Consider the following 24,807-nt stretch of genomic DNA (forward strand, 5'->3'; position numbering starts at 1 on the left):
AATATTTTCTTGGCCTGAGGGCGGATGAATAACCCGACCGAATTACCCCCCATCGACATGAACTATATTTTAACAGGTCAACATCCACAATCTTACCCTCCTTACCTCAAACGTCTAAAAACTAAATGTTCTGTTTTTATTTTTTATTTGACTTTCATTTAATTAACGTTTACAAAGTTGATATATCATTTTAGAAATAATATCAAATATACACATCGATCGATTGAGCAATTAATTAAACTAATAAATCAATCAAAATTTAATGCATTATCTTTCGTACATGTAAGCTACAATGAAAATCAATCATATGATCAGCAATTTCAAAAATATAAATATGTATTATATTTTTCTTTTATCTTCTCTTCACTGGTTTGTATAAATTCATCTTCATTAAGAAATATTTTTTATTTGGTCTTTAAGGTTTCAACTGTAAGATCCTAGCTATCCGGACTTTAACACAAAGAAGAATCTATTCTATGATGCCAAATTTGATATGCTTAGAAAACGCTAGACTTGAATGTTTTTGTCATTAAAAATGGCTCCGGTTCGAGAGATTCTAGAAAGTAAAAAAGTGATAATATTATTATAGAGAGGCGATAAGCTGTACGTATATCTACATATTTCATGATAGATTTACACATTGTTCACATATTTTTCTGTCAACTATCCTTCGTTACACTGTTATCGATAATTTACGAAAGTATGTTATTATTAAACAGATTTACAAATTGTTTGCTTTTTTCAGTGTCATTTGTACAATAATTCATAAACATAAATTAATTCTACAAAACTACAAAATATTTATTTATTTTAAAACATGGGATTTCTATTGATTATTTGACTTCCATTAATTAAAATTAGGTATCTACCTTTTTTAATTCTTTAATCCTTCATTTTTAGGGTCTTCCGTTTCCAACGGAAGACCCTCTTGTTATTCTATTGTTTCTTTTTATTATTATTATTATTCTTTTTCTTTTCTTCTGACTCCTTTTTTGCCTCATAACTCAAAAAGTTTTAAACTGATTTTGATGAAATTTTCAGAGATGTTTGCAAGTTGGCGTCCCTCAAAAATGTTAAAGTTTTAAAGAGAACGTCACCTCCGTTTTGACGTGACGTCATTTTTAAAAATTTCAAAAAGTCATTTTGTCCCGGACTTTTCTCAAAAACGCTTTGAGATAGAGGCTTGAAATTTTTAATGGTTATGATTTGGTCGATTTACCTCTGTAATAAGGCTCGAAATGAAAATCTGTCACTTCCGGTCGAAACCGGAAGTGAAACAAAATTTTCGAAAAAATGAATTTTCTGATTTAATCAAAAATGAATATATGTTTTGTAGAGCTTATTAAGCTGAATCTAACACTGAAAACCTTTTAAAAATCGGACGATGCATTACAGAGATATCGGGGTTTAAAAATTGATTTTTCCGGAAATTTTGATTCCGCGTCCTTGGTTTAAAAAATAGCATAATGTTTATCGTTAAGTTAACTCGTACCAAAAAAAATTGTTAAGTCGTACTTAAACACATTCGGATTTTTTTGTTAAGTCGTTCTTAAAATCAAAAAGGTTTTTGTTAATTCGTACTTGAAATCATTCGTATTTGGTTAAGTCGTACCAGGAATAATTCGATTTTTTCATCTTTTTTTTAAATTACTCTTGTTATTGGTTTAAGAGCTCTGCTTCTTACAGGAACTTCCAGCTTTACTTCCAACATTAACGGAAGACCCACTCGTTGCTTTGCAACGAGCTTTGCTCTAGTTTTCCTTTATGTTTGTGAACCAAAACAAATGAAAATTTTACGACAATATAATTGATTCTCGTGTCAAATTATAGATTTTAAATTTACCGTGTGAGTGTAATGACATGTTGTATGTTTTGAATTTACCGAGTGGCAGCAAATACAAAATTTACAAAATGGCAGTTGATACGTGTACAACATTTAAAATATGACAAAAAGTTTGTATTTCCAGCAAAACAATTTGACATTTCATTATAAGATCGAGGCGGTCGTTTCGTCGATTACTAGTAACTTCCACTCAATATACTTACAAGGGAGCTTTTGGGGCCGAGTCCACAATCTATTTATCCGAATTCCGAACAGAATAAGGGAACTGTTCCCGGACTGTGATTGGAACTCCGGTGTCCGGTTTTTATATTGACTTTCAGGGGGAAACGGAGTATCACATGTTGACACATGAACCTGGGTCAAACTTAATAAACCGAATATTATAAAAAATTTCACTGACATACTGTCCCGATTCCTGGCATTTCACATTCCCAATTAAAACGCAACTTCATTCATCGGGGACATAAATGTAAAGATAAATATTTTCATGTTGAAAATATATTTTATGTGTGACGTATTCCTGGTGCTACTAATTAAAATAATAATATACTAATAATTCCAATGAAATATCACATGATGCTGGAATAAAGAAATTCCCGACTAGATCCTTTGATTTTTGTCCTTACATCGCGCTATGATATTTTCCTACTCGCGGTAAATGTATCACTTGCAGCCCCCAATTATTGCTCCAGATCGGAACCTTCTTTTTATCTTAAAGTATCTTCATCAATTTTTTTTTGCTGGGGCTATTAACATGAAGAGCCGCAGACACAGAGAGAAAACGCGCCTATAATGTCTTCAGGCGAGTCAGATTCTTCTCCAGTGGCGCTAAAAACTGGCAAAGTTAGAAACCGATTTAGCCACTGGAGTCGATTAGATATTTAATTAACAGCAATTTGGCATACCGAAGGAGTTTATATTTCCCTTTTCTGTTCATTATTAGAAGTGGTGTTGAGGAACCTAACACCGGGTTAAGAGCTGCTATTGTTCGTCAGTTCGGGCATTATTACAGCGGGTCGCCTTACAGCAGGGGTGCCTCCTTATAGTGTCCTATGACAGAACCGCGCGAAAAAGTCAGTGCGTTTTGATTGAGTTATCTCGCTTTTGAAAGAACCTAGTGAAATTAGCTCATAGCAAATATGCACAGGCACCTGACGTTATATATTTTTCTCATAATAAGAAAATGTGTACCCTTTATCTAATTTTTACGTATTATTAGGTAGAAGATATATATTTTTTATTATGAGAAAAATATTTAACTTCATATGCTAGAGTTGCATCGAAGTTCTATCTAACACAATATTCCCCTAAATGTCATACAACTCAAAATAGTATGGCTAAATTAAATATTTTTTCAAAGCCTTTAGAGCGATTGCAAACACAAAATAAAACAAACTTTAAGAAATTGTTTGTCGAATCTATCAAATACGTGATCGAACCAAAAACTTTAATTTTCTGTATTTGTGTTATATGATTTTTTAAATAAGATGGGTACACAAAAGATAAAGTATGGTTAATAAATTAGGCTTTTTTTAATATCAACAATCTTTTTTATTTTGATAAATTCATTGTGGAATGAATTGCCGAAATTAAAACAGTTACTGTAACATGTAATTAAATTTTATTCAGTGCATGAAAGTGCAGTTAACCCTCGATTTCAGGTGTTAAAGTGCTGAACCACGGCTGGATTTCGTTTTAAGAAACACACCATTTTAGTGTTAAAAACGATGTCCTCCCATAAAAGAACAAACAGCTTGACACTACAAAACACACTGTATCTAATTTGAAGGCCCAATATCCTCAGTAACAGTCTATTCTCAACAACAGTCATTCGAACAAAATCCACAGCAAGAAGAGAGTCACCGACAAAATCACAAAACAATCACAATACAGCATGCCCAGTTAAAAAAAAAACCACCAAAACATCCGTCACAAAATCATCCACGTCAATATAGCAACGACATTCATAAAACAACATCAACAGTATAAAATATCACTTGCAATTAAAACAACATTTTCATTATACATTTATCAACATTTATTTTAACAACAACAATTGATATTCGCAACAACAACAGTATCCCCCAACAATATAGCCTTGATACAAACAACAACATCAACAACAAAATTACACCAACAACAACAACAGCAATATTAACAAAGCTACATTTATTTTAACAACAACATTAACAACAACAGGAAAAATAATTGAAATTGAAAAAATAGTATCTACAACAAGTTATTCAAACAAAGCATTCACAAAAACAAAATTAACAACAACTACCAAAATAAAATATCTACCAAAGTTTCAAAAACATTCACAACAACATCCACAACATTGACCTACATGTACTTAACATCACCATCTTGAACAATTTCTATAGCAACAAACAATAAACGGAACAACATAGATGTACAAAACAACAACAAAATACACAACAATCACCCAAGAGCAAAAAGCACCGAAATGCTGTCTCGTATTTTTTTTTTTGAGGGGGGGGGGGTGACAAAAGCGCTGCCCACTTTCAATATTAAAAGAAGGCTGGTTTTTTTCTATTTCGGCGTCCAATTTGAAATTTGCCAATACCAAGAGAAGTCAAACGGAGCTATTTATCTCTCTCGGTATCATACTGGTATCATACTGGATTGTAAATCGACTTAACACGAGAACGTTAGCATTGACAGAATGCAGCGGCCAGTTATCACCACTGGAATGTGTTAATGCAGCCAGCAGCGGTCCAGTGACAACTAAAAATGGATGAATCTCGATTTCACCAACATTTCATGAGCGTTAGCAGCCCAAACATCGACAACGCCTGACTCTGGAGATAAACACACTCCAAACGAGCTAGGGTTTAAATGGATGGCCGTACAAAAAATTCATTAAGGGGGAAAACTAGGAAATCCAGAAACAAACGACAGGAGATGGTAAACGCAGTGTGCCTTAAGGGTGTTTAACCATTTGTGTAGCCCAAGGATAAGGGTCAGTTTTCATCCGAGGTCCATAAATAGATATTTTGTAACATGATGGGGGATACCCAACCCAATACAAAAACTTAAAAAGATTTGAACTATGATTTGTAGAACCGAATCGTATAAATATAATTTTGCAAAAAAAAAATCACGGTAGAAAGAAGTGCATTATAAATAATATTTTGCCAAAAAAAAAAAAACACACACACAAAAAAAACACGATAACAAAAAAAAAAGTTTCCTCGGTTTCTCTCTTATCACCTAGAGTTTTCATTTTTTATCCATCTCTACCATCCAGTTATACCCCGTTATATGCACGTTATTCACACGGTAAACAAGCCAACAATATCTTAAACGCGTTTATTAGTCAACATGCATGACTTTATCTGCAGATGGATGACTTTTTTCCATTGCACTGGTACAGCGGGTGACACGAACATTATGTACAAGCTAATAATAGAAATTTAAAGAGTCACATGAAACATGTCAAATGTCGTTTTCAATGTTCAGGCGTATTCAGTCGATTACTTAATTAGTTTAGATGTTGTTGGTAAGTGAAAATTTACACGATTGTACTAAAAAGACATAGCAAACAGTCTGTCCTTTATAAATCAAAACTAACATAACTTAGGGACCAAAAAATCATTATTTGAGTACAATGAGGGGATCATTATGGTGATCAAATCCAATCACAGTTCGAAGGGCTGTATGATATATTGATATTGTATATTGAACATTACATATGATTCATAGTGTTATCACAGACAAAAATACAGGAAAATGTAAATATTTTACTCATTAATGTTAATGTATGTTTTAAGTAACTTACCCCGGCACTGTTGAACAAAAGCTGCCGCTAAAATGATGAAATAAAACATCGTTCTGGTAGGAAACTCTCTACAAAAATCAAAAATAAATAACAAGTATTATCATAAGTCAGTGAACAATACATTCACTCAACGTGATATATAAGGGAGATTCTTAGATCATCCAACCACCATTGTTCTCCCTTCTTTGTCACTAAGAAATATCATTAACATGTAAATCGAAGCATGCATAAAAGGCAGGGTGGTTGTTGTTCACAGAAAAAAGTTAGAATCCAAAACCCAATAAATAATTCAAAATCTAATAAATTTCTCATGAGAAGAAAAATCAGTTATTCATGTTATAATTAAATCAAAGAGAAAATACCTCGTACATGTACTTACAAATTAGCATATCACTTCCCACCCATCATTCGTGTCTCAAGTCAGTTAAAAGTCTTGATTAAAGCCCGGGGTACCCCAAAGTCAACTGGCATAACCCCCCAACCCAGATAAGGAATAAACACAAAATAAACACCGGGGTATTGATTCGCCGGCTCCTAATCAGACACCGGATTTTTGCACGTATTTTTGTGTATTAAGGAGAGAAAAATGAAAAATGACAGGCAATTAGATTTTATAAGAAACTATCTGCGGGGTGTCTTCCCATTTCATTTAAATACTATCTGGGAATAATTTTTTGATGCGTAGGCTAATATTATATACATGTATATGCTTACATGTATTTCATTTTTTACTTTTTATGATTGATATTTATTTTACGTAGTTATATAACCATACAAAGTATGAATAAACCCTAGATTGTACACATGTTAACAAAAACTTCCGACATCGAGTTTTTTGTTCCTAAAGTCAAAAGTTGGTGTGTAGAGATCCTCTCAAACAATTGTTTGTTTTCCGAAAGAAGAATAATCTGATTTCTATAAATTGCCCTCTTTGATAAACGATGTAGAATTCAATTACCATGACTAATGATGAAAGTAAGCCAAGAGTAGGTCAGTTTACTAAAATGTAGTAAGGTTGGTCCCGTACCATTTTTCAACAACAAAACACGCTAATGGCGGAGTTGCCAATCTCTGTTATTTATGTCTCTGGACAAACAAACACTTCATGTAAAAATCGCCCTCCACCATCGTATCTTCAAAAAGCAGTCAATGAACGCTTTTTTAACAGAGATATATTAATACATATTCATACATATTTCTTTTCTGAATTGCTCTACAGTCTAGAAGAACGGGCACCTAAGGTCAAAATAATCACGTGACTATGTATTTTCCATTGATGATTACTGTCCAGAAAAACAGCATATATCGATAAGAACTATACATCTCAATAAATCGTTGGATTATCTAATTACTCGCTGACAGACGGGGTTCTTTGATAGTCCTGGCCGTGCTGCTATGGACACCTCGACACCAGAGAATGTCCTGCAGACACAAAACGACATGCAGGGATTAGCGGGCAATTGTCATCGCTCATTGTTAATTATTGGTCATTTGTCTGGAATATTGCTCGTAAAAAGGCATGGTATGTGCAAGGAGGAAAAAAATACAGGTATTTACGGTGGATTAAAAGATTTAAGATATCTGTGCATGTGCAAAGCAAATGCGATGTTATGAAAGACCAACTTTAACTATCATACAGATATTCAGTTTGTTCCTATCGATACAAGCGTGAGTTACGGGGATTTTTGAATTTCAAAGTTGCAAATAAATAAATGTTTTGTAACCTACGAAATATCTTAGTAATTGAAAGCAGTTGTCTTATATTCAAAATCCAAAGACAAATACGTGTAACCTAAAAAAAAAAAATACCCCGATGCTTTTATTTCTTACAACGATAAAGTTTTATCACCCTGAGAACGTTGCGTAGGCATTAGGAGGAACTATCTGCGATGACTCAATACGTACATGTAGAACTGTGCACCAGTGTCAAACTATGGACAATGCATGAGACAAACTTATCACATGTTATCAGTCCGGGCCACAGCAAGATCTTTCACACTTATCACCGAGGAATAATAAAAGTCGACAAAAAACTCGACATCTCTGACGCAAAGGGATATCCTTGTTTTAATTTATTTGCATTTTCTGCAGGGGTCCTACAAGGTGTCCAGCTATATGTCTCTTCTTCTCTTGTCATATGTTAAATTCAAACATGAATGAAGTGAATTATACACGATTACTATCAAGATTCGATCAGTAGTTGACTACTAGTATCGCAGCACCCTGCCTAATGTTTTTAGGTCTAGATATTTGCATTAAAATCTCCGTTTATTGAAATAAAAAAAGAAATTGCGTTTCTATCCGAGATATTGATAGCAATTATCGAAAACAGCCAACGTATTAAGTTAAGATAAACAAACATAACTGGCAATCAATGCCCTTAATTCAAATAAAAGTTAGAAAGACTTATCTATCGATCAATCAACGCTCACTTTAATGCAAATAAAATGGTTTTTGGTGTTAACAAGATCAGATATCTTACTCTCTTGACGGTTGCGAGTTTTGGAGGCGTCAATAAAACCAATTAGATTAGTGAAGCGGTGGATTTACGGTCTTGTTCTACTTTAATTAACTTTAAAAAAATCTATGGCCTTTCGTTCACGTTTCTATCTTATCAGATAACGACGAGAGCAACATAAGATACGGTAATCACTAATACGCAGATAGAATTGGATCCCGGATTTTGCAAACAATATTTACTATTGATCAGTTATCACAAATTCAGTTTTAATTTCTTTAAAACTACTTTCTCTCTGAACGACAGATACATGACAGTGTAATTAAAGAGGTTAATACATATTTGAACTATTCTCTAGGTATAAACTGAAGAACATGGGGATATATAGGGTCACTCTGCCGTGTGCGAGAGGTCAGTTTTTTGGGAGAAGTAAAGCCTTGTTAGCTGTGACAGGTAACCCATGTTTAACACCTCTGGACATTTATGTTTCTGTGGGCCCTATGATTCCTACAGACGCCCTTCAACTTGGAGAAAAAAACTACATTGACGGACCATAATGTATCTGACATATACACGTGGGCGATAGTCTCTTCCTCCTCTGTTTGTCCTTCCATGAGAATTTTACGACAAAAAAAACTACCACGTGTTTTCCATTTCCTAAACTCTTAGTTATATTCCAGAATCCGGGGATGTATTTTAATGTAGTTATTTAAAATAAGGTTTCTAGAATTCATAAGAAAATTCTTTTAAGAATATTTTCAAATCAAAATAACAATTTTTAACACAAAAAAATATTCTTAAACTATCTTTTACTGTGGTTACAAGATTTTATTTGTGTTATATGATATTAAAAAAATATACACCTTAGCATAAGTAAGTGTCGTGCTTATCATTTTCTACAGAAAAAACTTCAGTTTATTATATTAGCTCAGTTAAGACAGGTTTTTTTTCAAGCGCATACATGTTTACTCTAAAACATTGGTTAGATTTTACAAACTGTTCAATATACAAATTAATTTTTATTATTCCAATAAATAAAATACAAACCTTTTTATTAAACAGACATAATCCAGAAAACAACAATCTTCAATACAGCGTTTGAAATGCAATCCTTATGATGTGACCATATCCAATTTTCATTTTACAATGCTTCGCCCAGTTCCTGTGATAGAAATGGTAGCAACGTTAGCGTGCAGAGATTCAATGACGCGTTACCACATAATCAGAGCCTCGATTGACTGTCAGCAGACTATGTTAAAGCGATATTAATCGCTCATAAACATACAAATAAATGCCAATCACCAAGAATTAGTGTTTTCACGAGTCGTCACGCTCCAATGCGCTACTGTCCATAATGCTCTTCACCGGACCTTAATTGGTACATGTATACGTATTTTTCTATTTGCTAGCTCAGTAAGGAAAACTTTGACGAGTCAGCTATAGGCCGTCTGTTTATTGTTCGTGTTGTAAACACAACAATAAACTGCCTGTCTGGGTTTGAGAATTACTCTTCCTTTTTTTGATAGACCCAAAGCAACCCAGAAGACCGAACTTCTTACACATGTTTATAATATTTTATGCTATAAATTTTCAAATTAAAGTAACACATCCTAAAATCCTAGATTGCAAATGCAAAAAGTTTTCATATCAAACACCCCTGTGACGTAATCAATGAGAGAATTTGAGGGCCCATACTTGAGGTTGATGGGAACCAGTGTTCAGGCTTACCCTTTGTTTGGCTTTGCTAGCCGATTGTTAATATTGATGGCATAAAACAGTTGTTTTGAAGTGTAAGCCTGTATGGTTTTTAGAACCCGGAATAAGTGGGTCACGGTGATTAGGATTAAGACAGAAAATCTGAACACGTCATCTTTTATTGCAAGCACGGGCCTCGATTTCGGATATCAAATGATAAAAACCCACTTTGTACAGTGATCTATGTAAACATTCATAGCATCGAGTTCCTCTTACCTTTTTAAAAAAAATCTTTGTGTTTGTCTGATTTCCCCTTAAGAAGTTTTAAAATGTTTAAAGTCTTAAAGTTAATTGAATACCCATGAATGAGAGACTATCTTGAAAAAAAAAAGTTTAAATAGAAAAATCATTCGAAACTTGTTTACACAATTAAATGTACAGGGATTTTTAAAAACCCGATTAATTTTAAACACATTGTAATGAAAATTCAATTTAAAACATTACAACATTTAAAATTCTTATATCCAAAGTCATGGTAGTTAAAGAGTATTTATATAAATGAATAAAATAATCGCTGAGCCATTTCTTTTCAGAAATGAAATTAAGTTTGATAAGTTTGATTTTAATATATCAAATATTAAGTTTAATTTGCTTTCAGCAAAACGTCTGTCTGGCTTCGAAGACAAATGTTAGCTTTGAAACACTGGTAGCTCAAGCAAAACGATTCTATCTGACAGTGTTTGGTAAATATATCATAATCACGCGTTCGACCCCGTCTGTTTTTACCTAGACGCCAGTGGAGTGATTGAGAAATCTGGGCAAAGAATTAATATACTGGAAGTGATAGGAAACAGACATTTTACATTTAGACGATAGTACTTCCTTGATTCAGTCACCGAGTTTCTTTACTCTACTTGTTAAATTCACTTTAAATAATTCTCCAATATCGAGATGAAATAATAGTCTAAAGCATATATGTACATGTTAGAGTAAAACTGTAAGAAAAAAATCATACATGTCTCTGAAAATACTATATACATGTATTAACACACAATCTGCTACTTACCGCTTCAGCTTGCGAAAGTCACTTTTCTGTTTCAATTGAAACGTTCTGGATTCCAAATCGTCGTGTATAAATTTGGTTGTCAACAATACCATTACGCTCAAATCGTCAAATTTGGAGTTTTTCAAAACATTTGAAATTTCTCCTGATAACGCAGCTCTCCATCAGTCACGTGACAGATGTGTTCGGGTGAAAGTCGTGACGTAAATCGAATGTTGTCAGAAACATCTAGAAAACAAAGAGTGTGCATCAAAAGTGCATGAATGATGTCATTGTTGTTTAGTTGTGCACATTGACCAAAAAAGTTCTTATCAAGCCGTTAGCGTCTTCCTGAAAGCGGCCAGGAAACTCGCATTTTAACATCACTCTCTCGCTGATTCTTAAAAGAATGAATGGGAATGTGATAATTTCATCTCATGAAATACTAGTACCCCCACCTCAACCCTCTACCTCAAAGTGTGTTTGCCTTTAATCAATTGATGCAATTATGAAAGGATGTAGACTACACAGTTTTTATCCCGATTAACATGTTTGTTATTTCCGGTCGTTAAATTTCCAACAAAATTAACTTGCGTTTCGAGTCTTCAGTCCTGCTTCTAATGAACTAGAGCAAATCTCTATAGATTTAATGAACACAAATCACGCATTTATTCAACATTGAATTAGATTTTGTTTAACTAAGGTAATAGGTGAAGTACATATTGTTTTTAAGGATTGGCTTTTAACCGAGTTGGCACCCAGATCCTTAATCATTTAACTGGAGACTATCAAATTGGGGGCTAGTTATGTTAATCCTTTCGTTTACAGTGACAGGATTCCAAAGATAAGTGTTGTCCAGATGTCTCTAATGTGTACACGTCATTACACAGCGTCTCCGTGGTCCAATGTTTCCTCAGTATGCATGGATAACTGGCGAATCTTTGTAGGGGGTGGAGTACCAACATGTAGAAGTCGATATGCATATTTTGTAGCAACTCAGAGCAGGACATGCGTAGTTGCGTACAGATGCATCGACTGTGCTAGTACTTGTATCTCAAACGATATGTCAAGGGGAGGCCAAAGAGCACTTCGGACTAATTCCATTCCCAACTACAACAGAGAAATTATCGATCCCCTGACACTCCAAGGAATGGCCCCCAGCAGCCGGTGACCGGACACTCAATAAGCCGGGCTTTATAGCGATGTTGATATTGGTGGTGGAGTTGTTTTGATGGCGGACAAGTGTATACAGCTTGTTGCTGTCTTTAAAGATTATCCTGAAACTTCGATAGTACTGAAGGATGAAGATATATAAACAAAACCGGCGAGATCACTGCGATAGAGCGAGTACATGTACATTTTGAACACTCAACCTTTTGAACGCACGTGAGATTTGTAATGTATGCACGTGGGAAACACTCTGTCTGAGTAGACCCTCTTTTGTAAATTATCTTCAATATATAGGATTATATAAACAACCCCCAATTTATGAAATACCATTATGATAACAGTATATACAGGACGCTGGGGTCGGCGACTAACGCATTACAAATATTTCGTAGATACCATCGGTCGACACAGCCTCATATCTTTGTTCATTAGAATTATTATCGGAGTTTCTTAATCCCTCCACAAACAAAGAGATACGGACAGGGTCTATTGGTCACTGTTGGGTTCACACTAACGACCTGCCAAGCTATCGGATAAAGAGGCGTGGCATTGTGTCGCGGCGGACACCCGGCACATCTCTGTCAACACATTTTTACCCGCTTTCGAAGTCATTGATCCGTGTCCATTTAAATATCACGGACGGGGAGGGCGGGATCCTATTGAGTGGGTACATTCCTAACACACTGCGGGGGAAGCCAAAGCAAATAAGAGCAAGGCCGTGAAAAATTCTCGACTCCATTATTTGTGTTTGGGCTTTCTTTGTACCAATATTTGAACAGAATACTGGATTTTTTTTTTGCATCTTGGGAACTATAAGGAAAGACATCGGCCATGGCGTCTGATTCAGGGAGCAAGCCGTCAGAAGTCAAACTGACCATAACTAACGAAAACGTGAATACGAGCGACGTGACCAAGGGAATAGAGGTTGACTTAAACGAGAGAGACCCCAACGACCTCCATGATGATCTCAAGGTATGCTATTCCTAAAATTCAGACGCGCCTGTCCGTAAAACAGGTGAATGTTTGCAGCTGTATAAAATGTGTTTTCTAATTTATGCATTTTTTCTGAGACTTTATTGATGTACATATATAATTTTTTGCATTTGCATGGCATGAATCAAGAGTGCGTTAGTTTTATTTGCTCATAATGTTGATTTTATTTGCACATGCGTCCTTGCTTATTTTGCCATTCACAATTCACACACATAGTAGAAATTCTTGTCATACGCAAATCAAAACCATGGTTTGACAGGAGTAATTTTCTATTCATAAAGTAGGGCGTTCAGTTACAATCACTGGGTAAAGACGCCAAATGATGATACTTTCTTGAAAGCTCTCGGTTACACTTCTCTTCATCAATGGTCGACTAATTTTGATAACGATCCACTTTTTTAAAAGGTTTTTACTGCATTCTTTACAGATCCAGTTTCATGAAATAATAGGCGAACCCCACACAGATGTCTATTCCTTCGATTGTGTTTGGGTCAACAGCTTCAAGGTTTGTACGCAAATAACGCTGTAACAGTGAGCCTGACACAGGGGCCTGTTATTATTTCATAATTTATGGAGCGTGAAATGAACAGTGTAACTTTTTATCTATATATTGTATCTGTTATTGCTTTGTGAATCATCAAATTTTAAGGTGTATTTCTACCAATGTGACTGTTATCTCTTTTGATCGATATATACCACTAACAGCTCTGCAGCCAGTTAACTGATACTAGTAGTCAAATTTTACGCACATACGATATATTTTCCACATTTAAAGCGAAAAAATCATTCTTTAAAATGAGTGTAAAACTCATACAGAAGGTACGCTTCAGGTTAATTTTGTTTGCAATTTAATCTTTCAAAGATTACGTAATTTAAGTCCAGACATTATTGCGGCCCCACCCCCTCCCTGATGTGGTAAAGAGGGACTGAATGGTCACCATCGTCTTCCTACGAAGCTGCAACGAATGTTTTTCAAATTCTTTGTGGCATGTAGTTAACATGTAGGAAACGACGGAGTTCGCACGGTGGCAAATCCGCCAAAATAATGAATAGGTTCCACCCTAGGGATGCCGGAAATGGAACGCCAATCATTCTTAAACAATACTGTGTTATATAAACAAAGCTATGTCGTGTTTTTGTTACATATAATGAACTGTAAAGATATTACGTGTCTTAAACAAAATCTTTTGTGACAAACGAGATAAACTGTGTCATTGTGTTCATTAATAACTTATATAAACATAAAAAGCAAGATTTGAATGAACTTTTAACTATACAACACATACATATACATGTATTTGTAAACATTCACAAGACTTTAAGAATTTTGCGCTCGTATCTCGAGTAAAGATGTTATGGTAAAAATGCCCATGTTAACCATTCTAGACATTAAAGTTTTGAGTTCAAACCGGGTCCATGACCTTTTACATAGTTTTGATTTTCACACAAGAGAATACCCGATACAGCTGAACTCGTTAGAGAAATACACGTAAATTGTTATGATTTTTTGGTCAACATTTTTTGTCATGTAAACATTTTTGTAGTAAAATTTAATCGTTTATTGCTCGTAGATTTTCATTTTAATGCAGATAGGAACTTTCATACTAAAACAACCACTATTAAAGTGTCCATATATTCAAAATATGCTGACCTACATATTTATAAATATGACCTAGATAATCTGCTTAACTGATATCTTTACCGGCCAAATGCCAAAATATCAAATTTCTCCTGATATCTCCTATGCCCAATATGAAACTTATTAAATTACAATTCTTTAAGGTACTGTATATAATTTTTATTTGCTTGAGGCGCTCGTACGTGAACAGATTATAATATAAAGACACACCTTCCAGTACTGGTATATTCCTTAAATTTACATCAATAATAAGTGTTTTGGAGGGCTTTGGGGAGCTTTTGTGGAAAACAAATGCGCAGGACCATTGTTCCAGGGAAAATTTCCATTCATATTATTCATCCACATTTGTGCACTGTTTTAAACAAAGCTCACAAATAATTACCAATTTAATAACTCATCACATTTTATTCAAATTATAACACAATTTGTTTGTTTTAAAAAATGTTGCTAAACTATATCTTAGTGGCCTCATTTCCTGACACTTTCGACGATAAATTCGTCGCAGAAGATGACTAACAATGATATGATCCTATATATTTACAAAATTTCAAAAAGTAAAATGAGACATTTTATCTTATATTTTAGTGTTTTACCAACACGAAGATTTGGTGCTACAGAATCACCAGTCTGATCTGTGCATTGCCAGTCTCCTTCTGCTGGGGAATCTACTTCGCCTGTTTCGCCTTCCACAACATCTGGATCCTGATGCCCTGTCTGAAGGCTTACGGGATGAACCTCCGACTCCTCCGGTCTTGCTTCAACAGCATCATAGAGACATTTGTCAAACCCTGCTATATGGCTGCCGGTTATGTCTTCTTTAACATCCGAATTCTCAAAGGAGGAGATCCAGCATAGCGCATGCGCACAACAAAGTCATGTTAAATTTGTTTTAGGGAATTATGAAATTATTACTTTTCTTTGTACAAAATATATATCTGTAACAATGAGAATAACTTGTTATGGTTACTTAACTCGTCTACGCAATCATCCTGTGACACTATATATATATACAATCAACAGAAGAACCTTTGTGACCTCCCTGGTCATACAAGACCGAATACTCAAACCAGGTCCATAGAAAACTGAGTTGCATTTATGTATTGAAACATTTAAACTCAACTCAACTCCATTTTGATTTCGAGTTGTTCAAGCAAACTTCATTGTCTGCTTCATAATGGACGGGTATTTATCAGTAAGCTGTCGTTGTCTGTTGTTTTTTTTTAAATTGCGCAAGGAAGTTACATGTGATGTAATGATTATATGTTTTTATAAATGTGCATGTATGTACAATGCAAATAGCGTTTTTGTATAAAGGTGTATCTGAAATTAAAATTAAAAAAAAACCAAAACAATAATAGTTCTTGAGGTATTATTTGTGATGTTGTCTTGATTCAAACAGTCCCCGTCTAGATCTTTTGCTGCCGAATTTCATTACAATGTTGATAGGAAAGAGAGACTGTCTAACTATCTAGTCAAATATTTCAAAAGATTTTACATGTGGACACATGCAGTTCTAAAGTATATTCATAATTTTCTCAAAATATTACACATATTATTCAACAAAGCATGCAAGGTTCAAATGGGTGTGCAGCTATACTATACGTTGATACATGTGTATAATTTAGCATACCCATACAAGAACAGTGTTATCCTAAAAGTATATGTACAAGCATATAAATATCGTATATATAAGTATTCGGTGGCGTAGTTATGTATAATCTGATTTTAAAAATTCGATCTCTTTCTTGCTACATGGCGGTGTAATGATCTCAGGGAGCGGATCAAAGGATGATTTAGAAATTCGGTCAATATATGTTACATTAATTAGTGTTAATATAAAATCAAATGATTTAGATAAGTAGGAAAGTTGCAAGGAAATTAACCTGAAATTGTGAGGAAAACCCAAGAAGTATACGTTAAAAAAGATAAATATAAAGGTTTAAACCTTTTTACTCTGATATATAAGGTTATAGAAATATTTAATAAGATTTAAATAGTTTCTATGAAAACGGTAAATCAAATGTTCTTAATGTTCATGAACATGGAATTATCATTTAGATGTTCGTTTATTTCATAAACCGTTTGCTGACTCGGTGGTTTGTTAATTTGGGTATTATAATTAAATGACACAGCATTCCCCTCTCCCCCCCCCCCCCCCCCTTCATGATTTTTTTTTCTGAAAAAAATAAAACAAACTTCCAACGAAGGAAAAAATTGACAAAAATGATAAGAAAAATGGATTCGCTCTATATTAGTCCTTTTTTCGTGTATATCTTTAAAAAAAACACAAGTTTTGTAAACGTCCGAAAACGTTGTTCTTCGTATACAAGTGTTTGATTATAGTCATGGTAACGATTTACATTCAAATACGTACGAGGCCCCTTAATTTCAACATTCATCATATACAATTTGAATGTTGTAGATCCATATGCTAAAAAATGACAAACAATATAAAACAAATAAAAGAGTTTACGAATTTTTGGAATTATTTTATTATGCTAACAATAACTTTAGAATACATCCAGGAGAAACAAAATAAAACAATAAAGTGCGTCCGCCATCGGTCCTTTGTTTACACGCACTCATTTCTTACAGACACATCCGGAATCGTTTGCGCATTTGCAGTTTTCCGGTCCCGTGCATCCTTTACCACAACCACAAGATCCTGTCAAAAGAAAATCAATGATTTGATAAAAGATAATAATTGTACATTTCAATGTAAAGATACAAAACGAATTGCCCATGAACGCAATTTATGATATAAATAAAAAACACCCTTTTTAATACAGAGCTTGATGTTTGATCGTTGATATTCTCAGGTAGATGGCTACCCACGACTGGTAGTATAAGTGTTTTCGTAAAAAAAAAAAAAATCACCGCATTCTCCATGTTACATATGTGCAACTTTATTCTTTTAATACGAACTTAGTATGAGTCTTATTAGATAATGTAGGTTAACGATCGCGACTTTTTATAAAAAAAATAAATAATTCACCTACATATATATATTGTAAAATGTTATAGAATGGTTTTAAATTCATTGAATTCTAAAAATTGAATGTGTCAGAGCTAATCAATTTATATAATGTACACAATGAAAATAAATGCATTTTTCTGTTCCAGGGTTGTGAAAAAAAATTAAAATCAATCGATAGAAAATACTTACCGCTGCAGTTACACTTGACTTTGCAGACACATCCGGAATCGTTTGCGCATTTGCAGTTTTCCGGTCCCGTGCATCCTTTACCACAACCACAAGATCCTGTCAAAAGAAAATCAATGATTTATTAAAAAATAAATAATTCACCTACACATGTATATTGTAAAATGTTATAGAATGGTTTTAAATTCATTGAATTCTAAAAATTGAATGTGTCAGAGCTAATAAAATTTATATAACGTACACAATGAAATGCATTTTTCTGTTCTAGGGTTGTGAAAAAAAAATCAATCGATAGAAAATACTTACCGCTGCAGTTACACTTGACTTTGCAGCCTGAACATTTACACCCGTCACCACATTTACATCCGGGTCCACATTTACATCCTGTTGCTGGACACGAATCAGAGCAGACACATGTTCCAGCTGACAAAAAAAAAATGATCAGTTGCAAAATATTATTGCATAAAAAATAACTTAAAGGGACTTGGACACGATTTGAGATCAAGCTTTTATTTTTATTTTTTATGTATAAAATGGTTTATTGGGGCATTTTAAATGATTGACCAAAATATTAAATGTTAAAGTCAAGTTACAAGCGAGATACAGAGGAAAGAATTGATAGTTATATAAACATAGCTCGAGTCTTATATATTTGTTTACAAAGAATGTAATGTGGAGAATTACCATTTCTTAGACAAAATGACATGTAAAAAACAATTGAAACTAATTCAATATATTCTTAAATACTATTATCAACAAAAGAAAGTTACATTTGATTGAAATTTCCACCAATACAACGAATATGTAAAAAATGACAATATTCGAGCTTTGTTTACAAAACAAAGAATTATGAACTCTGTATCTTGCTTATAACTTTCAAATTTTGACATAGCATTATAAACGTCTATATTAATCAGTATAAACATTGAAAAATGGAAAATTTAAATTTAAATTTGTTTTTAAGTCAAATCGTGTCCAAGTAGTGTATAGGTCTCTCTCTGAATCAATCAAAGTGCGACAACTCGGTTTGTTTACATTGGTCGTGTCGAATTTTGTTTACAACACGTGACGTGAATTCATCAAATAGCTACTATGACTTACTCTCACTGCAGTTACATGGATCAGACATGTTTTCTTAGTCTTGATGTTTCTGAAATTAAATCAAAATATAAGATAGAAAACATAACCGATTTTTAATCAACTAAACCGTAGTGACATCTTTTAAACTGATGGCTTTTAGAATAATTAAGCATAATGATGTTTTTAAAATTTCTGTATAAAAGCAAACAGTTCGGATCTCCCGGGATGAGTGTATATGTCTACATAAGTATACAAGACCTACCTCCTCTTTGTCCTCCTAAACAAACGATTGAGTGTTCTCTCACAGATTGAATAAAGTATATAGTTCAGTATGCACACGTATACAAGTATTCAATATCGTGTGCAAAAAAGTCAATAGGCGTATATACAATGACGTGCGCAAAATGTATAGAAGTTTCTAGTTAAACAACAGTCTGTTCTTGATGTTTCAATTGTTTTGAAAGGACGTACATGTATAAATGCATATATGTCAACTTATCATAAGTTTTTTGAAAAAAAATTCTATTCAATATATATACACTCTTTGCTCACGGTAATTATTTATATGCAATAACGTGCATATATGCTCTATATACGTATACGTACGTATATTTAATGCATAGAACTTTGACCCCGTTGAAGCAGTATCATTTAGGTCGCATGATAAGCCATGACTCATTGAGGTGCCGTGTGGAAAAATGCATAATCAGTTTTATATTATGTCACGTGAAGTCATGTGCTTATACATTGTATACAGAACACAGTAACGAAACTAAAATACATGCAATTTTTATGAGAAAGAGGTGGTTAGATTAAAGGAGGGGGGGGGGGGGCACCATTCTACATATCAAGCGACTTTCCTATAACAGTAACGAAGCAATGAGACTTCTCACTACGTTTTAGCATTTAATGATTACAACAGTGCTGTGTGTTTATACGTACAATTTCTAGGGCATGTCGCGGTATACTAAAGAAACTATGTGATAGGATGCATTATCAAAAAAAATTTTTTTTTTTTTAAATTACATCACTTAACTACGGATCGAATTAATAAACATTTAAGATAAGCCATAAATAAATATAATCAATTATCTTCAAAATATTGAATCCTCTACAACTATAATTTATTAGTTTTTTCATCTTGCTTTGATTCTCACCAGGTAAATGAACGTTTAGATTTTTATTGGGTTTAATATAATTCAAAAATTATAAAACATTGTTATAAAGGGCAAAAACTGTTTACAGTCTAGATAAATGCGTATACTACGAAATGGGAATATAAAAAAATATGTAGCATACACATACCGGATTTGTATCATGTAAACTTGAATATTGTTGAAACAAGTATATCTCATGTTTATTATGCGTATATACATACAGCACATTATACAAATGTCTATAGTAATGTGTGCAATATATTCAGTACCGTGTGAAAGAATTTCAGATAGATGTATATTGTATAAAGCGGTCTTGCGCAAAGTGATATACAGGGTGGTGTGCATGCATGTACTTCATTGTAAGTATAAAACTGAGATTGTATAAAATATCGTCAAATATTCATATTCAGTAATCACTGCCTTACGATCCACTCCTCTTGCTTGCCAAGGACTCACGATCTGCTCCTCTCCTCTCACTAGCCAAGGATTCACGATCCACTACTCTCCTCTCACTAGCCAAGGATTCACGATCCGCTCCTCTCCTCTCACTAGACAAGGATTTACGATCCACTCCTCTCCTCACACTAGCCAAGGATTCACGATCCACTCCTCTCCTCACACTAGCCAAGGATTCACGATCCGCTCCTCTCCTCTCACTAGCCAAGGATTCACGATCCACTCCTCTCCTCACACTAGCCAAGGATTCACGATCTGCTCCTCTCCTCTCACTAGCCAAGGACTCACGATCCGGTCCTCTCCTCTCATTAGCCAAGGATTTACGATCCGCTCCTCTCCTCTCACTAGCCAAGGATTTACGATCCGGTCCTCTTCTCACACAAGCCAATGGTTTGTGTCCACCACTCTCTTCTGTAAAAGGAAAAAAGAGCGGACCGTGAACCCTTGGCTAGCAAATACAATGATGTATATGTATATAAATCTACCTATACTTGAACTATTTCAATAACACGCATCAACATATTATGAGGTTTCATTTCTGGTGAATAGCGTATAAATAATGCACTGTCACATCTTTTCTATTGAAAGTGTATATCTGTGTGATTTACTTAAGAAACAATATTTTCAAAATCATCTAAACTATCATACACTTTTCAAATACTAGTATATGATGTGAAAAAATGAATAAACAAACCCTATGCTTCATATACATTATACACATATAAACGTATACAAATGTTCCTATCGACCGATCTAATAGGGTCAGGGACTCTTTCAAAATTCGTTAAGGCAGAGGCATGCATGCTAGGTATACATAAATAAATATCTTGTGGACATAGATATATACACAAGGTGCTGGTGAAATCTGATTTCACGTACTAGAAATATATCAGATCGGATCAGAATAATTTTGTTAGTTATACTTACATATACGTATATAATCAATATACATATTATATAAGATAGGCATATACAAGTATAACGCAAAAAAATAGTAAGCTGGCAATGCTTTTACCAATAAAAGTTACACAGAAGCATGTTAATAATTTGTTGGGACATTGTTTATAAACAACAACAAAAATCTCAAAGATACATGATTGCATTAATATAAGCTTTGAACAGTTTTTAAGGTAGATGCAACATCAAAATTTATAAAATAGGTCATTAAAGAATCTTTATAATACTATAATATTATAGTTATATATGCTATAATATTTATGCTAGAAGTTTTATTTTCTATGAGAAAATTGGAAAGAATTGGGTTTTATTGCAAATAAAAACAGTTATTTGTGGATTAATGCATGATATATGAATAATTTATCAAACATTTTTATCCTAGAAACATCTCACTTGAAAAAATAAATGTTACATTAAAGTTTTAAAATTGAGAAAATTTAAAACTATTTCTTGAAAAAGAACTATCAAGAAAGAAAGAAGTATTGGTCAAAATAAAACAACACTAACATGAGAATAACTGCATTGGTTATGTGCTTTGCAAATTCATCAAACTTATTAAGTGTCCAAGTGGTAATTGCATAAATTGTACTAATTCTTAAATTTTTTATGATATGAATCGGGGGCAATTTGTTTGCTTTCTATTTCCATACAGTAACAATTCATATGAATCAGTTTGAAAGATTCGTAATTTTTTCATTAATAATTAATTAATTAATAATAATTAATAATTAATAAAATTACTGATACATAGTTTGATTGAATTAATTTTTATCTTTAAATATTATTTAAGATGATTCATATGAGGGTTTCTCGACATTCTATAAATTCATATTATAAAATTGTGCGTAATTCATATACAAATTAGAAACTACATGTACTTGTCATGCAAAATAACATATCATTGATTTTGAAATAAATAAACATCGACAAAATCAATTCCCGTCAGTTCTTCAGTATTTTGATTTTGTTATTGTCATCGCCCAGTCGGTCTTCGTCATTGATGACCGTTCCTCTTTAACCTAAGTGATGAGTTGGAGGAAGAGCTCACACCCTGAGTGTTTCAAAACAAAACATTATAAAAAAAAACAAATAAAGGAACGGATTGAGGATCTGATTTTAAACAGGCTGATGCCCTAGGTGATAGGATTTGACTTGAAGATAAAGTAAGGGAAAGTCACAGGGAAAGGTCTACTATACTATAATATAGCTTAAAGAAGGCCCTTTTATAAGTGGTAAAGGCAAAAGTAAAATGTCAAGAAATACTGACAAAATATTGTATTATTCAATTAATCATAATTGTCAATTCAGTTGAGATAAAGTCGTACAGTTCATCTCGACACATAAATACTTATTATGCTAAAAAAGAGAAACTAGCAATTGTGTATTAAATGGATTTTAACTGTATCAATTTTGTTCTAGTTTCAAAATTTCGAGATAATAAATGTTTAACTCAGTCTTCAAAAATAAAGTTCCGAGTGACCATCGTCACATTAAAAAGCACATCACATAAAAAAGCACCATCACATAAAAAAGCACCACCTTCATATAATAAAGCACCATCTTCATATAATAAAGCACCATCTTCACATAAAAAAGCACCATCTTCATATAATTAAGCACCATCTTCATTAGCTGCAATAATGTAGCCCTCTCCCGATTTTTTTTTTTTTTTTTTTTTGGGAGAGGGCTACAACTCCATAGGATCTCCGTAGGAGTGATTCACTCCCGCAACGATTTCGTCTCAATTCGTATATAAATGACGATAACATCTGCATTTCTTACCTGAACTCAAATAATGTAGATGTCTATGGCATAAATTAATCCAAAAATATCAGGTATAGTCCATATATCGGTTATTTTTCGTGTATGTCAACAACGCAAGTTGAATTTGTCCGCCATGTTTACTGACCTTGACCGGTTTTATTTTGAGACAGCCAATGAGAATTTAGGAGCGGATCTTGAACTGAATATAGGAATTCCCCTATTTTAAACATAATTAACGCGGTAAATATGAATTTTTCATTACATACCAGTTCCTTAAATGATGTTTTAGTGATAGAACGAGGTTAGATAAATTATTTATAGTGACATTATCAAGCCCATCAAAACTCCAAGCGTAAATCCCATAAAATCACGCGAGAACTGTCATGGCTGCTGAAAAAGACGACTGTAAACATGCTGATGTGTTTTATCTGGTTTTGATTTATATACGGTTAGTTTGTTCAACCTGAATTAAAAAATCATTTTATCCAAAGGAAGTCAAATATAAAATCGATCTTTTCAGACCGAAGTCAGTCGCATTAAAAATTTAATTTTGCACCATTACGGAGATCCTATGGAATTGTAGCCCTCTCCAGTAAACATCAGATATAAAAAATCGGAGAGGGCTACATTATTGCAGCTACATCTTCATATAATAAAGCACCATCTTCATATAATAAAGCACCATCTTCACATGAAATAACCACAGCATAATATAATAAAGCACCATCTACATATAAAATAGCCACATAAGGCAGCTATGGCGTTCCATAAATAATAATCAGAGAAGAAATGAAACAGAAGACAACTATCAGGTTTATTTCAATTGGAACATAACATACTTGGAAAAACAGGATTTAATGGACTATTAAAGCAATATTGAGCTGCAATTTTTATGATGAGTTTTTTTCTACAAAAATGTTATTTTCTTTTCAAATGAACAAAAAGTCATGGTTTTTAAATTTCTGTCAGCTATATTTTTGTGCGGAAAAGCCATTAAAAACAAGTAAAATATTTTTTTTTGACCCTGTACCCTCGAGTTCACATTCAGCATGCATTTCTAGTTTTGTTTTTTAAAAAATATTTTCTATGTACACACAATCTACCGACTCCAAACTTGCCCAGTGTTATTTGTTGTCCTAACTTCGTCCTACCGAAATGAAAGAATTATTAGCAAATATTAATGTTTATATGTTTTTTCTATAGTTTTTTTTCCTTATTATTATAGTATAATATCTCAGTATTACAGTTATTAAAGGGACCTGGACACGATTTCAAATGAAAATTTTATTTTTGCTTTTATGTATAAAATACATGTAGTTTACATTGTATTTTGAATGACTCATCAAAATTTGAATGTTAGAAGTCATGTTACGAGCGAGATACAGAGGAAAGAAGTTGTTGTTATGTAAACAAAGCTCGAGTCTTACAATTTTGTTGACAAATACTGTATAGTAAAGAAATTGCCATTTCTCTATCAAAATAACTTGTGGAAACAAGATAGACTGATTCAGTGGGTTCATAATTAATTTCATTACATCAACAAAAATTTTGAAAATTTTGAGCTCAAATCGTGTCCAAGTCTTTTTAA

The 24,807-nt window shown here is 33.4% G+C and overlaps 3 protein-coding genes across 6 annotated transcripts in view; 1 reads left to right on the forward strand and 2 right to left on the reverse strand.

Moving 5' to 3' along the window:
* The window catches only part of LOC128158527 (uncharacterized), a 34,846-nt gene extending 23,780 nt beyond the window's left edge, over positions 1-11,066 (reverse strand). Inside the window, exons 1-3 of one of the 4 annotated variants that reach the window (XM_052821399.1) lie at positions 10,865-11,066; positions 9,151-9,265; positions 5,646-5,713 (exon numbers count right to left, since the gene is read on the reverse strand). In XM_052821399.1, coding sequence (XP_052677359.1) covers positions 5,646-5,694 — 49 coding nt within the window. In that variant the 5' untranslated portion in view covers positions 5,695-5,713; positions 9,151-9,265; positions 10,865-11,066. Of the gene's footprint in view, positions 1-2,046; positions 2,595-5,645; positions 5,714-6,024; positions 6,104-9,150; positions 9,434-10,864 lie in introns of those variants that run through there. The other 3 variants (XM_052821401.1, XM_052821400.1, XM_052821398.1) reach the window with 3 other exon arrangements.
* A 1,351-nt stretch (positions 11,067-12,417) lies between these two features.
* Positions 12,418-15,997, forward strand: LOC128159590 (caveolin-3-like). Its single transcript, XM_052822720.1, has 3 exons — positions 12,418-12,982; positions 13,431-13,508; positions 15,228-15,997. The coding sequence occupies exons 1-3, from the start codon at positions 12,842-12,844 to the stop codon at positions 15,495-15,497; spliced, it is 489 nt and encodes a 162-aa protein (XP_052678680.1). The 5' UTR covers positions 12,418-12,841; the 3' UTR covers positions 15,498-15,997.
* A 1,119-nt stretch (positions 15,998-17,116) lies between these two features.
* Positions 17,117-21,210, reverse strand: LOC128159290 (uncharacterized). The gene is made up of 6 exons (XM_052822354.1): positions 21,193-21,210; positions 20,468-20,946; positions 18,907-18,955; positions 18,112-18,228; positions 17,809-17,904; positions 17,117-17,307 (listed from the first exon to the last, which is right to left on the reverse strand). The coding sequence occupies exons 1-6, from the start codon at positions 21,208-21,210 to the stop codon at positions 17,215-17,217; spliced, it is 852 nt and encodes a 283-aa protein (XP_052678314.1). The 3' UTR covers positions 17,117-17,214.
* Positions 21,211-24,807: the final 3,597 nt, after the last annotated feature.

The sequence above is a fragment of the Crassostrea angulata genome, chromosome 8, assembly GCF_025612915.1.
Source record: "Crassostrea angulata isolate pt1a10 chromosome 8, ASM2561291v2, whole genome shotgun sequence".
Lineage (NCBI taxonomy): Eukaryota > Metazoa > Mollusca > Bivalvia > Ostreida > Ostreidae > Magallana > Magallana angulata.